General features: G+C 42.2%; 1 protein-coding gene across 4 annotated transcripts in view; it reads right to left on the reverse strand.

Annotated features, from left to right (window-relative positions):
* Nucleotides 1-14009, reverse strand: part of LOC134337223 (neurturin-like) — a 126325-nt gene extending 112316 nt beyond the window's left edge. The window contains exon 1 of one of the 4 annotated variants that reach the window (XM_063032056.1): nt 13780-14009. Coding sequence is in view for 2 of the 4 variants with exons in the window: in XM_063032059.1 (XP_062888129.1) it covers nt 12779-12869 (91 nt within the window). In the remaining 2 variants the exon portion in view is untranslated. Of the gene's footprint in view, nt 1-12778; nt 12896-13028; nt 13204-13779 lie in introns of those variants that run through there. The other 3 variants (XM_063032058.1, XM_063032059.1, XM_063032055.1) reach the window with 3 other exon arrangements.
* Nucleotides 14010-14579: the final 570 nt, after the last annotated feature.

A 14579-nucleotide genomic window follows, 5' to 3' on the forward strand; every position in this document is an offset into this window, starting at 1 on the left:
AAACAAAGAGTGAAAGTTGACACATAGAGCAATTGTGCTAAGTTTATCAGAGCCAGGACTCAGGGGAGAAGCAGAGTAAATGCTGGGAAAGGAGATAAAAACTGGGAAAGCAGCTTTTATTGATCAAATGTCATCAAATTACAATTTAAGAACTTAAGTTGGGAGGGCTCCTTTAGACTTGAGAACAATGTTCAAGATTTGCTATTATGTAAATCTTGTACAAATTGAGATCTTGTACAAATTAAGAATAAAACATTTGCTAATATTTTTGTGGTGCTGCTGAGAAAAATGCAGAATCATCTGCCTTTGGGCTGCAACTCTACAGCAGAGCAGTATCATACTCAACAAATAAGCAATCAGACTCTACAGAGCAGTCACACTAGCCAGAGCTCAGTCAAACACTGAGGAAGCTGTTTAAGCTGGAATGGTTTAGTCAGGATCCACATATCGGCCAATCTCTAATCAAAAAGGAAATATTTATACCAGCAAAGACTGAACTAGTCCCCACAGACCAATAGATTTCCAATGAAAACAGAGACGTTATCAGCAGGAGTTTAATCAGTCAATATTCTGCCAAATGGGTAATATTTGTAGCAGTAGGGATACAATTGCAAAGATATAATTAAAAGTCTAGCTGTCAGAATGTGGGAAAAATACTTTCTTGATTCCCACTAAGCTGAAGCTTTGCTAAGTCTATAGTTTGAACTCAGACCATTGCACACAAATGTAAACAAATTGTATTAGTTTGCTTTTGTATTTACTTCAAGCTCCATGTTTAGTAACCCAACATAAACTCTTTTAAACAAATCTTGGATTTTGTAACAGAGCATTGAAACTTAGAAGTGTGTGTTTACTGCTCCTTCTTGCCTTTCCCAGAGAGAACAGTTCATACAAGCAAAGAAACAGAAACCCAAAATAATTGGTCTGTAATAGATGTGGCCACATTACTTGATATCGCCTGTATCTAATAAAGTGGCCACTCCGTGTATGCTTGTGGTTATTGCTGCTGTAGTCCATCCACTTCAAAGTTCAACATGTTGTTCGTTCAGAGATGCTTTACTGCACATCACTGTTGTAACACATGGTTATTTGGGTTACTGTCATCTTTCTGTCAGCTTGAACCAGACTGGCCATTCTCCTTTGACCTCACTCATTAACAAGGCACTTTTACCTACAGAATTGCCGCTCACTAGATGTTTTTTTTTGCACCATTCTCTGTAAAATCCAGAGACGTGAGCGTGAAATCCCCATCTGGAGCCAACAATCATTCAACAGTCACTTAGATCACATTTCTTCCCCATTCTGATGCTTATTCTGAACAACAACTGAACCTCTTGACCATGTCTGCCTACTTTTAGGCATTAAGTTGCTGCCACATGATTAGCTGATTAGATATTTGTATTAACGAGCAGGTGTACAGGTGTACCTAATAAAGTGGCCACTGACTGCAAGTCTGAGTGTCAGTTCTGAGTCTCTTCTTTTAAGAAAGACTGCCCCAGCTCAACAGAGAAGCACTGAGTCCCCCAGGCCTCAAATTAACAGAGTTCCACAGCCACAATCACGTGCAGCAATTTCAAACAGAGCCTTGAAATCCAAGTCTGAGCAGCATTGTCACTTTGAAAAGAAAGGGCTAGCACAGACGTACAGAAATTCAAATTCTGATTTGTCACCCTCTGGCCATTTCAATCACTGGGCTAAGATTGTCTGAGGCAGTCGAGAATGAATCTTGAAAATCCATCTTATGTATTTTTGCCATCTTTTTTTATGATGAGTGAGTGTCATGTTTCCCAGTAACGTATGTTCTAATGGGAGGGGTGGAGAGGAAATAGAAACACGAGGTATATCCATGAGAGTTAAAGCCAGCAAGTCATTTATTTTAGAGCTTTAAAGTTGCATTTAATAGATTAGAGTTTAATATTCTCAGATAGATATTTCATGAATTCTTACAGTTTCTAAGAAACACTAAACTTCAGCAGTTAAAAAACACAGCATTCATCTATCCCTCCGTTAACTATTACCACAGATTTTGTCACAGACTGCTTCAAAAACCTGAAAGTCAAAACTGATTCAAACATCAAGCACTGCAGAAACTACCAAGTAACCTCTTACAAATTCAATACATAAACAAATATAAATAAACAATAAGAAATCAATGTAATTTATAAGTCAATAGTCATAGTCATAGTCATATTTTATTGATCCCAGGGGAAATTGGTTTTTGTTACAGTTGCACCATAAATAATAAATAGTAATAGAACCATAAATAGTTAAATAGTAATATGTAAATTATGCCAGTAAATTATGAAATAAGTCCAGGACCAGCCTATTGGCTCAGGGTGTCTGACCCTCCAAGGGAGGAGTTGTAAAGTTTGATGGCCACAGGCAGGAATGACCTCCTATGACTCTCTGTGCTGCATCTCGGTGGAATGAGTCTCTGGCTGAATGTACTCCTGTGCCCACCCAGTACATTATGTAGTGGATGGGAGACATTGACCAAGATGGCATGCAACTTAGACAGCATCCTCTTTTCAGACACCACCGTGAGAGAGTCCAGTTCCATCCCCACAACATCACTGGCCTTACGGATGAGTTTGTTGATTCTGTTGGTGTCTGCTACCCTCAGCCTGCTGCCCCAGCACACAACAGCAAACATGATAGCACTGGCCACCACAGACTCATAGAACATCCTCAGCATTGTCCGGCAGATGTTAAAGGACCTCAGTCTCCTCAGGAAATAGAGACAGCTCTGACCCTTCTTGTAGACAACCTCAGTGTTCTTTGACCAGTCCAAGGGAGCGGATAATGTAAAAAGGCTGCTTCATATTCACTCAAGAGTTAGAATTAATTTACTATCTTGCATTGACACTATAACCTCTTTTGTACTGACATTATCAAGTCCCTGTTATGAGCACCATCACCTCCCTCATACTAATACGGTTTCCCTTTTGCTAACACTACTGCCTCTCTCATACTGACAACATTGTGTCTGTTTTGCCTCCAGTATCACCTTTCTCGTGTTGACACCATTACCTCTACCGTACTAACACCTCTGCCTCTCTTCTACTGACACATTACCGCCACAGTACTGACACCATCACCTCTCTTGTACTGACACCATTGCTTCTTGTGCTGACACAGCCGTCTCTCTAGTGTTGACAACACCATCTCTCAGACCAATATTCCCTCTGATTTTTTTTTTACAGCCACATGGACCAACTATTACTCTGAGCAGAAAATTTTTACATGGCCCTGAAACCTGCACAGTGCATTATAGAAAAGAAAATTCCAGCCGCACAGCAATGCGGGCTATGTGCTTAGGAGCATTTCAGTTATTACACGGTCATGCAACCACGTAGCTTAGAGGGAATAGGGTCTCAGACTATTGCTGATGAATCTTCTTTGTGTGCTGTCTTTATTTCTCCCTATTGCAAAACTCTTAATCCCTTCTCTCACTCCAAGTGAAAATGCCACCGACAACTGGGATCATGTGGTTATCTCGATCATAATAGTATAATATCTCTTTGCTGAATGTCTCAAAAACAATAGTCATGTTTCTCCTATATTAACTGATAGTTATGAAGGTATTGGTGCCTAATGGATTTAATTATTGATAGGTTTAAAAACCAAGTATGATGCTTTAACTCGTCTTGTGTGCATGTATTTAAAGGGAGGCCTAACATAGTATGTTTATAAGATGCTAAAAAATTCCTTCTCATGTTGCTTTCTCATGCAAGCTAAGCGGTAAGCAATTTATTATCATAGAACATAGAACAGTGCAGCACGGAAACAGGCCATTCAGCCCACAATATTGTTGTGATCCATCTAAAAAGCAAATCAAAAACACCCAAACACTAATCCCTCCTACCTACACAATATCCCCATCCCTCCATCTTCCTCACATTCATGTGCCTATCCAAATATCTCTTAAAAGCTTCTAATGTACTGTATTTACTTCTACCACCATGCCGAGCAGTGCATTCCAGGCATCCACCACACTGTGAGCGAAAACCTTACCCCTCACATCCCCCTTAAACCTAACCCCTCTCACCTTCAATGCATGCCCTCTGGTATTAGACATTTCAACTCTGGGAAACAGACACTCCCTGTCCACTCTATCGATGCCTCTCGTGATCTTATAACCCTCTATCAGATCTCGCCTCAACCACCACCACTCCAGAGGAAACAACCCAAGTTTATCCAGTCTCCAATGTCTCAGCAATTGGTAAACACCACATACCCATTCCGTTGGGGGTTTGACAAGAGTTTTGGTAGTTGGGAACAGCAGAAGATAAACCACATTGCGTAAAAGCAATGGGATTTGTCAATAAGTTTGGCTGCATGGCATTAAAAGGTCACAAGGAGATTAGGTCTGGTAGACTTTGGATTGAGAATACCTAGTTCATCAGGTGACATGGTGGATTGTAATCAATCAATATTCTTATATATTTATAAGACATAACCAAGTAAAGACATTTTTTTATATAACATCACATGCCATTCAGAACAACCCAAAGGGTTCTGGAGGCAATAAAATTACTCTTTAAAATGTAACAACTGTCAGAATGCAGGAAATGCAGCAGCCAATCTATGCACAGCTAAATCTCACAAAAGGCACTTAAAATAGCGATTTGTTTTTAGTAGTATTTCATGCAAGATAAAATATTGGCCAGGTGAACAGATAATTCCAAGTGTCTATCTCACAGTTTTACCATTTTATGTCCATCAGAGGCAGAGTTAAGAAACCTCATCTCGCCTAAAGACTCACCCTCAACATTTTAGAAACTGTTTCTTCCCCTCTGCCATCAGATTTCTGAATGGTCCATGAACTCTAACTCACTATTCCTCTTTTGCTCTATTTATTTATTTGCTTAATAATTGTAACTTAGACCGCAGACCATAGACACAAGAGAGAATTAGGCCATTTGAGTATTTTTTATGGCTTATAGTGTACTGCATTAGAACTTTCATGACCTGTGTAAATGATAATAAATGCTGATTCAGTACTGCACTGAAGTGTCAGCCTTAATTTTTATTCTTATCTCTGGAGTAGGACTTGTACTCACAACCTGTGATCTTTGACCTAAGATGCTAATTCTGTTTTCCTTTCCACAGATGCTGCTTGACTTGCATTTTATGTTTTTATTTCAGGTTTCCATCATCTGCAGTTATTTAATTTTCCTGTTTTATACCCACAATCTTCGGTCTCAGGGACGAGACTTTTAACAACTGCTGATGGCTGATGTATTGGCTGGAATTGCCAAGCGAAATGTGCAACTTTTTGTCAACTAAAACAACATTGATTTGTATCAAGCCAACAACGAGGTTGAATCAATACGTAAGTGAGACACAGGTATCACATTTAAGGACTACCTTTGCTGTATTCCAGGAGTAGAAGGTAAGTCAATACCTGTAGGAATGTATGATCATAAGGCTTACAGAAACAACAATGCGACTAAACCCGGGAAGGAATCTGAAACAACCCACGGTCATAAGCCTTCATGTCACTGAAGGCTAAAGACTAAGACATGGGATAACTTAATGCAATTGAAATATATAAATGTGAATATTAGAATCACTAATCCATATGCTGATAAACTGAAATATAACTGATGTACATATTGTCTGAAGATATAATAATGTGCTAATTTGCAAAAGAAAATTCACAACATTGATATTTCCATTCTCCAGTGCAGCCTAAAATACAATATTAAAGAAAGCGTGTTCAATTTAGGCAGTAAACCATTCAAAATGATAGGACAATTTCTTGGAAGGGTCTGCTGGCAATGGAAACTTAGTTCATGCAGGATATACTGCATATCATGAGCCGTTCACAATATCTTTGATGATGTTATGACTTTAGTTAAATGCTTTGGTAACCATAGTGACACTTTACTTTCATGACAGTTTACCTTCCTCTTTTCTGAAGAGGCTGAGATTATAATGCATGCTTACTGTGCGGCCAAATAAAAGTGGGCTATTTTGCTGATCAGAGCAGCTTTTAGATGTGTCTGTTTGTGAAGCATCAGTGACTCCCTTCAGAAAGAGAAGGTTTTTGATTGAAACGTATGTGCTACCTTCAGAGAGTCTCTAACCCTGCAGAAATCCTTCCCTCTGATTAATACCTTGTACAGCAAGTTGAAAATTATCACCACTAATGGTAAATTAATCTACAGTTTTTTTTACATATGTCTTAATTAAATCAGAAAGAAAATGTGGACATCTATAATATTTGGCTGATTTGTTCTTCCTCAGTGTTGGAAGGTGATTATTAACTGCTGAAGAATTGTGGATGACTTATTAGGGCAAGGGATGTACAAGCTTTTGAGGTGGTTCATCCAAGAAAAGTCGATAGGTTTTTGATTGGAAGGGCGTTAAGGGTTAAAGGGAGAATGTTAGAGAAATGGGGTTGAGAGAGAAAAAAAATCAGCTATGATCGAATGGCAGACAGTTAATGGGCAGGGTGGCTTAACTCTCCTCCTATATATTATGGTCTTTTCTAAAAGGACATTTGAGAACATGGAAATGCTGAAGACCCTGGAGCAGAAAAGAGATGTTTGCGATGACTACAAAGTAATGAAGCTGGGCTTTAATATTGTGGTTGGGACAGTCACACACTGAAAAATAAGAACACAAATTCAGATTTAGAAGAGGTGGCATAAGAATAAGATTTAAACTGAACGATTTTAAGCAGAGAGTAGCATGTTATATGAATGGACTGTCCAGAGAAGTGGTAAAGAGAGGCAGCATTGAAAAAAAAGGAAATACTGAGGAAGATACTTGAGTGAATAGGAGACTGATGGGAGATTGTTTTAGGCATATCCCTCCAGCCTTGTATCTTCATATATTGCTACCTTCAGCAAAATGGGAGATAGCAGGGAACAGAAAACAAATATAAATGAGACGGTCGACCTGAAGGAGATTGGACACTGTTTAGATCACCTATGCATGGCTAAGACAATGCAATGGTGGAGCCAGGTGTGAAATATGATAATGTCAGTACCTTCAGCTGAACTCTGTCTTTTTGTGTGTTTCCCCCAGCTGTCAGTCTGTGGTTTTGTATTGCCATGTGTTCCCGTCCCTGCTCCTGCTCTACTCTGGCCTCTGTATTACTGAGTACTCCGTCTCTCTTCTGTTTCTCATTATTACCTGCATTGCTGCCACCTTTGTCTCATTGTGCTCTACCTATCATCTGCCTCTCTGTTTATTGCTCAGTGTATTTCAGTCCTGTGTTTTCACCTGTTTGTTGCCAGGTTGTGACAGTGAATTTTCCTGAGCCTTTCCAGCATTCGTATCTGTACTCTGTCCATCTGAATACCAACTCTGCCTGTTTCCTGATTCTGGTTTTTGGATTTCCCTGGATGTTCTGACCTCTGTCTGAACTTTGACGCTGATTTTGTTTGCACCTCGGGATGTATTACTCAATTAATATCACTGTGTGCACAGTACTGGGTCTGCGATTGGATCCCTGCTCCAGGGTCCTGACAGATAATGAATGTACTCATCCCATCCTCACTCTATGTGAATATTGCATGGTGCCAGTGGGGTTATACAGGCAGCATGGAGCTGGCCCACTTTAATTATTGACAACATGTACACTTGTTGTGTGGCTGATACACAGAATTGTGACCATTATACTGTTACTCTGTGAGCTTGCCTGAGTTGTTTCATTGACACCAAAGCTATCTAATCCTTTCCTTGGAAGCTAGGTAAAATACCTTTCCTTGCATTATTTTTGACATTAAAATAATCTAGTTCTTTTTTTCTTCTATCTATCATTTGTTGCTTCTTTGCACATAAAAAAAAATGCTATCAAGTCCCAGACTTTGTCTGCATGAACAGTTTTGGAATATTCCAATCTAAATCCACCTATCTCTCTACCAACACCACCATCAACACGTTAACCATTGAGGTTATTTCCCTGCTGCACAGAAATTAGCTGCTATAATGGTTACACAATAGCAAGGACATTTATACATTCATAGTCTGTGTAAAGTCCTGAAGATGAAAAATTGTGCAATTATAACTTATTTCTTAAGTAATAGACTCAAACTAGATCCCTATAAAACTAAACTCCACATAGATTTTTCAACCTTTCCTGCCTATTTGCCAAAGTAGTTTAATATTTTCAATATTTATTCCATTAAGTCTTCTGAAAATCTTTCCATGTGGATCTTTATCAAAAGTCATCTGGATATTCAGAAAAACTATACTATGGTTTAGCTACTTCTTCAAAAGAACTCCAGCCGATTAACAAGACTTCAGCATTACTGATTGATGCTCACTGATAGTCTGGACTATAGTGTTTCCAAGACTCCTCTATTTGTTTAACTGATCTTTGTCCAATGTTTTGCTTGTTCGTCAAATGTCAGGGTTACACTGTTCAATTGGTTCACCGTAGTTCATGTTAGCCACGATATAGAACCTGTATTTTTTGTAAGTAAGCTGTCCTTTTCAGAGCTATGTAGCAAATCCTTTGTTTTTTGCAAAAAAAAATCAGAAACCGAAATACAATATCAGCTAACGTGGATAACATCGTATTTTGATTGGTGGAATATGAAACACAAAATAGGGTTGCTGAATGAAATCTACGAAAACTTCTTTACTGTATTTCAATTATAAATGTAAATGTGAAGTGCAGAAACTTGCAGTTGATTGGGTGCAAATGTTAAACAAGGTCATATTGCCACAACCACGAAACAATGTATTTTCCCCACTTTGAGGCTCAAAACACTACAGCAAGTTCTTCTATTCTCTAGTGCACACTTTCTGTTATTGAGAACCACCCCATCTGACCCTGAACATTGGGAAGAAGGTCCCTGTATGTTCTCAAAGTCCAGATTCTAATTTGTTCAGCACCAGCGCCACCTGCCCTGGGAATTTGCAATTGCTGGCTTTCCCAAGCACACATGTGACTCACAATTATTCAACCAAGAAAGGAGATTGCTTTAGGATGTTTGTGGATGGGTTCCCGTGCAAACAGACAAAGCTTCATGATAATACAATACCCTGGCGCCCGGAGTTTCCATGGGTGTTCTCCCAATCTCCTGCCATGGCTTGGCGAAAAGACCAGCGGAAACCTCAGAGAAATATCATAAACAAACACTTATTCCATTTCTTCTGAGTATTTTCTAATTTTCCAGCGAAGTTAGAGAGGAACAAACTACTTTTAATCTTGGTTGCTTTTGCTGTCCATTGACACCATTGCTTTCGTCATCACCATTTTGAGAATAGCCTCTTGGACTTCAAGCCACGATAGTCCGTTAATCTATACCTGCTCTGTGTGATTTTATGGGGACTTTTCTCCTGCAGCACCAGTGAGTCAATATGAAAAATAAACAGCCCCATAATGGTTTACCATTCAGCAATTAGCACCACAGGCAATAAATAGAAGCAGAACATATACCTATCTTGCAATGGAGATTTGAAGGAGGAGTTTCATTCCACAGAGGTGTTCTTGAATTATTTCTTTCAGAGAATATTTTGCATTACTGGGAACCATCAAATTCATCACTAGGAAATGATTGATTGGGGAACATAATTCTGACAATATTATCAAGTTCTGAAAAGAATTCCACCTCTGCACCCCTATGTTGTCCCAGAATTGGAAATCTCCAAACAAGCTCACAAAAGCAAGGTGGAAAATTCTGAATGCTAATCCAATGTCAAGACACCAAGGGATGAAAAGTAAAACTAAAATACATAGCAGAGTATATAGTAATATATATTTATGATATACATACTATATAGTAAGGAGCAAAAGTGAATGATTCTTCCAATTTAACCAGATCTAATGAAATACAAGTTTTTCTCCTGTGTTAACAGCATGACTAAAGTCATGGAACGACAACAACAAGCTTCACCGGATATGTACTCCAATGCATGTAAATTGCAATGCAATCATTGGAGAAAAATCTAACTTGTTTTTTTAAGCTACTGAGTGAAGTTGAAATAAAACTGGTTCAATCAGGAAAGAAAAATAAAGCAAATTGCCATGGTCTTTTAGGTTAATCAGATGTCTTAGCCAAGGGTTGTGCCAAATCTCTCAGCAGTCTGCCCTAGTGTAGTTAAACCTTAGTAGTTTTCGTTTTCATCAGTCTCATGATGTCACACTTGTGAACAGCAGCACATGTTAATTGTAAAAAAGAAGGGGCAGGTACTTCAAATGCTACTGACTACCAGCAAAGGTACATTTCGAGAAGAACCTGGCTACAAACTCTCAAGCAACATACAAAGAACTGTATATCCTAGGGCCTGACCCTACAGCCCATCATGTCTGCACTGACTATGATGCCAAATTAAACGAACTCCACCTGCCTGTCCGTGGTTTATATTTCTCTATTCCCTGCTTGTTCGTGTACCTGCTTAAGTGCTGCTGAAATGTTCCCAGCTTTTACCTCTTCCCCAGGCAGTGCATTCCAGATGCCTACTGTCTTAAACTTGCCTTTCAAATTTCCTTTACATTTCTCCCCTCTCATTTTAAAATTATGCCATCCAGTATGTGTCCTCTTCGTCCCAGGGTAAGACTCTTTCTATCTACTCTATATTTTTCATAATTTTATATATTCTATCAGGTCAGTCCACAGCCTCCCATGGTCCAGAGAAAACAATTCAAGTTTATCCATGCTCTCCTTATAATTAATGTTCTCCAATCCGGGCAACATCCTGCTGAACGCTTTCTACATTCTCTCTAAATCCTCTACATCCTTCCCCTAGTGTGGCAACCAGAAATGCACGCAGGCCTCTCCCCGAATAAACTCATGCAGGGACAAAAGAAAAAGTAAAGAGAAAGTTGCACTCACAAACTCTTAACCAAAACACGACACAGACTGATGTTTGCAGGAGTCAAATGCCCTAAACTGTTGGTTTGGATTGCAGTGAGTAGGTGGGATGAGGAAGTAGAAGAGCAGATGAAGTTAATTGCAGACATCTGCAGGTTCCAAAATACACCCTTATCCAGATTCCCTTAATTGTTGTTGTAGTTCACCAAAATTATGACTGTGCTATATATTAACCATTCATTCAATTTATCCAAAACACCGTTGTACAAATCAATGCATGCAATCTTTGGTAGTTTTTCACAGATTTTTTTGAATGCAAATATCACCTGTCACCCTCAGGTTGTTCTACTTAAGTTTTGACACAGTTAGTGTCACTATAAATCCAAGGGTGGAAAAGACATACTACACTGAAGTTAAAAGGAGACCCTCTCTCATTCTCTGAATACACCAAAGAGTCACACATCCCCCCCTATCCTTATTAACACACAGCCATTTATATTAAGTAGGTAACTGCAGCAACCAACTTGTAAATGAGAATTTCCTGAAAGTGTTAAGGGGTTAAAAGAATGATTGATTTATTTGGGTGGTGTTGAGCAGGGCAAGAGGGATTGCAGAACCAACTGAAAGTGGTAATTCAGTTTGAGGAGGGTAGTTTTGGAAATGAAACATCCCACCAATCTCTCTATGATAAACATTTTTTCCTCTGCCAAGTATCAAAATTTGTTGTCAGAATTGACAGCTACTCAGCTTTGTTCAAATTGTAATTTTTTTTTTACCTTTCACCCTCTTGAATAAAAATAATCAAGTGGTTTGCAATCTGTATCAGAATGTCTGTCCATGTGACACTGATCTCTACCATTCAGACACTCAAACTACCAACCCACATAAATCCTGAATCCCAAATATAGCAAGTCCAAATCCAGGTGCAAGTTCTGTAACTTCCTGTCTGGCTGGTCTGTGCCACAGGTTAGACGGTGTTGAGCATTCGTTAAGGGACGCTAAGCATGCGGGAGTGGGAAACAAACTGCCGCGTCGGACGAGCTCTGGGAAGCCAGAGGGATGGTCAATGTTTCAGGTTGAGAATTGAACTGAGAATGCAAGGAGGAGGTAGCCAGCATACAAAGGTGAGGGAGGGGGAGAGGCGGGAGCTGGGAAGCAATAGGTAGATCTATCGATATGTTGTCCATTCCTCCTTTGTCTCTGCGTGTGCTGCCTGACCTGCTGAGTTCCTCTGCCAGTTTAATTGTTGCTCCTGATTCCAGCTTCAGAAGTTTCTTGTTTCACCATGAGAGTGAAGAATGGGGTCATGGAAATAAGGGCTTTCCCGAAAGGGGTGATGGGAATGAACAGTGTCCCCTCAGCGGGTTTAAGAAGAGATGTTTGGGTGATGGGAGTGAAACATTTCCTCAAAGATTTAATGGAAGAGGGTTAAAAAGAGTGAGTGGTTTCCCAAAAATGGTAGCTGCAGAGGGGGATTTCGCTGAGAACCAACAGTGTAGGGGATTTACTTAAGCAGCAGGGAATGTGCCTCTTCACCAGAGGGGTATTAGATGTGGGTGATTTGCCCAGTGCAATGGGGTTGGGGAAGTTCCCCAGAGGCCAGTGAGGCTGGGGCATTTCCCCCAAAGATGCAATGGAAATAGGGAGTTACTTAAGGAGAATGAGACATGGGACATTTCCCCAAGGGGTAGTGGGGAAGGGGCTTTTCCCCCCAGCGTTCCTGGACGTGGCAGATCCTCATAGTATGTGTGGGAGGGGGCAAAGATGCACCAGGAACACAGCTTTACCCCAATAGGAGCAATGGGATTCAAGGTTTGCCTGAAGCACGAGGGAAATGAGACATCTCTATAAATGGGGACAATTCCCGAAAGAGGCCAATGAGGCGTGAAGGTTTCCCCAAAGGGGAAATGGGAGTGGAGGGTTTCTCTCAGCCGAGACCGGGCCCCAGCCCGGGGACTGTCAGAACATTCCAACATGGGGTGGACGCAGGGGGAACTTACCCTCATTATTCGCCCGCCTGCTCCTCGCTCTGCTCGGTCCCAGTTGCTTAATCCAGCTCCCAGTAGCAGATAAAAGGTGAAATTTTTCCATCGAGTGCAGGGTCTATCTGACACGACAGAGTGTCCGCTAATTCTCAGCCACACCAGCGATAAGACAGTCTCCCGACAGAACGAGCAAGGATCTCTGACCCGCCCCGCTCTGTCAGTGCAGGCAAGCAGCTCCCAGATATGGAGAATAATTATTACGTACCTTCTGTAGTGGTATCTGCTTTGTGTTACGGCTCCTCTCACAGTTCCTTCCCAGTGCCAAGTACTGGGGGCGCGGGAGAGAGAAAGGAACACCGTCAGGAGGCGAGGGCGATTAAAACTGTGGGAGGGACAGACGGGGTTGGGGGTGAGGCAGGAATCGCCACGGAGGAGGACACTTGGCTGGGCGAGAAGTGAACTGGAGAAAGTCACCCAGAGTGAGGGAGAAACTGAGATCAGACGGAGAGACTGTGGGTCGGAGCAGGCAGGAGAGAAGACACTTAAAGACCTGCTGTTCATCTCCGCGACTCTGAGAAAGTGGAAACTCGGCGCGGGGCACCGAATAAGAATGAATTAACCTCTACCATGCATCGAAGTAATCAATTATTTACACAACTCAGCTGCCAACGCTCTTGTCGATGAGTGCTTCTCAACGTTAGGAGTTTGTGCTGTTTGCTCCCGTGTGTGTTTGTGGAAGATCAGGAGAGAGTGAGGGTGGTGGAGGGGAGTGAGACTGGTTTGGGGGTGTCGAGAGTGGATGGGGAGTGGGGTTTAGGGGTTACCTCTCACCAACTCCGACCGCCCCCACCCCCTGTCTCTGCCGCTCGTTGTAACCTCCTGTATCACCCCTGTAACTGGGATCATTTCAACTGAGACTGCGGATTCCTGCTCGGTGTCACTCACGGCTGATTACAATGCACCCAGAGTAAAATCTCACATGCAATACAGATTTGTCAGGGTCTCTGCCCTCTTACCTTTAGCCCGGGTTATCCAGACCCGCTCCTGCACAGTCGCTGAAGCTTGGCTCAGAATGTCTCAGGCTCCGGGTGCTGAAATGCTTCTCGAAGTCATCAAGAGGGGAGACCCTGGGAATGTTCACTTGTAGAGCGCCCTCGGCTGCAGCCGCTGCCCTCCGTCCGCGCTGCGGAGACTATGGGCATCAAACTTAGAGCCGGGCTGCCGGCGGGCTGCCATTGCCCAGCACCTACAGTTATTGGGACACTGGGGACAGAGTGGGAGAAGTGACCCGCCTCCACCTCGATCTCAGCCCCGTGCCTGCTCCTGCTGCACTCTGTTGTCCCCCCCCCCCACGCCCCTCCTTCACAAGCGTCGGCGAGCGGGTTTGCAGCTGTCAGTCGTCAGGTATGGGGTGCTGCCCGACACCCCCGGGGCTCACTCCAGCCAGTGCCGATCTCCCCTCCCACCCGTTGACCCGGATCCCCGCGCTCTCCCCGTCCCGGACACGCTGCCAGATGATGTGGATAGAGCCTCTTGTCTTCGGCGCTCCGAGCTGAGCGAATGTGTGTGTGTTGGTGCTGTTGCACCGCTCTCTCCCCTCCCCCTCCCCTCCCCCCAAAAAAGCTGGGCTCTGGACGGGCTTTGGGGGCTGAGTTTGAAACAGCCCCTCCCTGCGGAAGTGAGTGTCAGGTTACTGAGAACCGTTTAATACTTTGACGACAGCTGTCGGGACTGCCCTCGCCTTCCCGACGCTGGGGGGGTGGGGGTAGATAGCAGCCGGGGAAAATTAAACCATCGGCGGATCTGAGGCCAGGTC

This window comes from Mobula hypostoma, chromosome 24, assembly GCF_963921235.1.
Source record: "Mobula hypostoma chromosome 24, sMobHyp1.1, whole genome shotgun sequence".
Classification (NCBI taxonomy): domain Eukaryota; kingdom Metazoa; phylum Chordata; class Chondrichthyes; order Myliobatiformes; family Myliobatidae; genus Mobula; species Mobula hypostoma.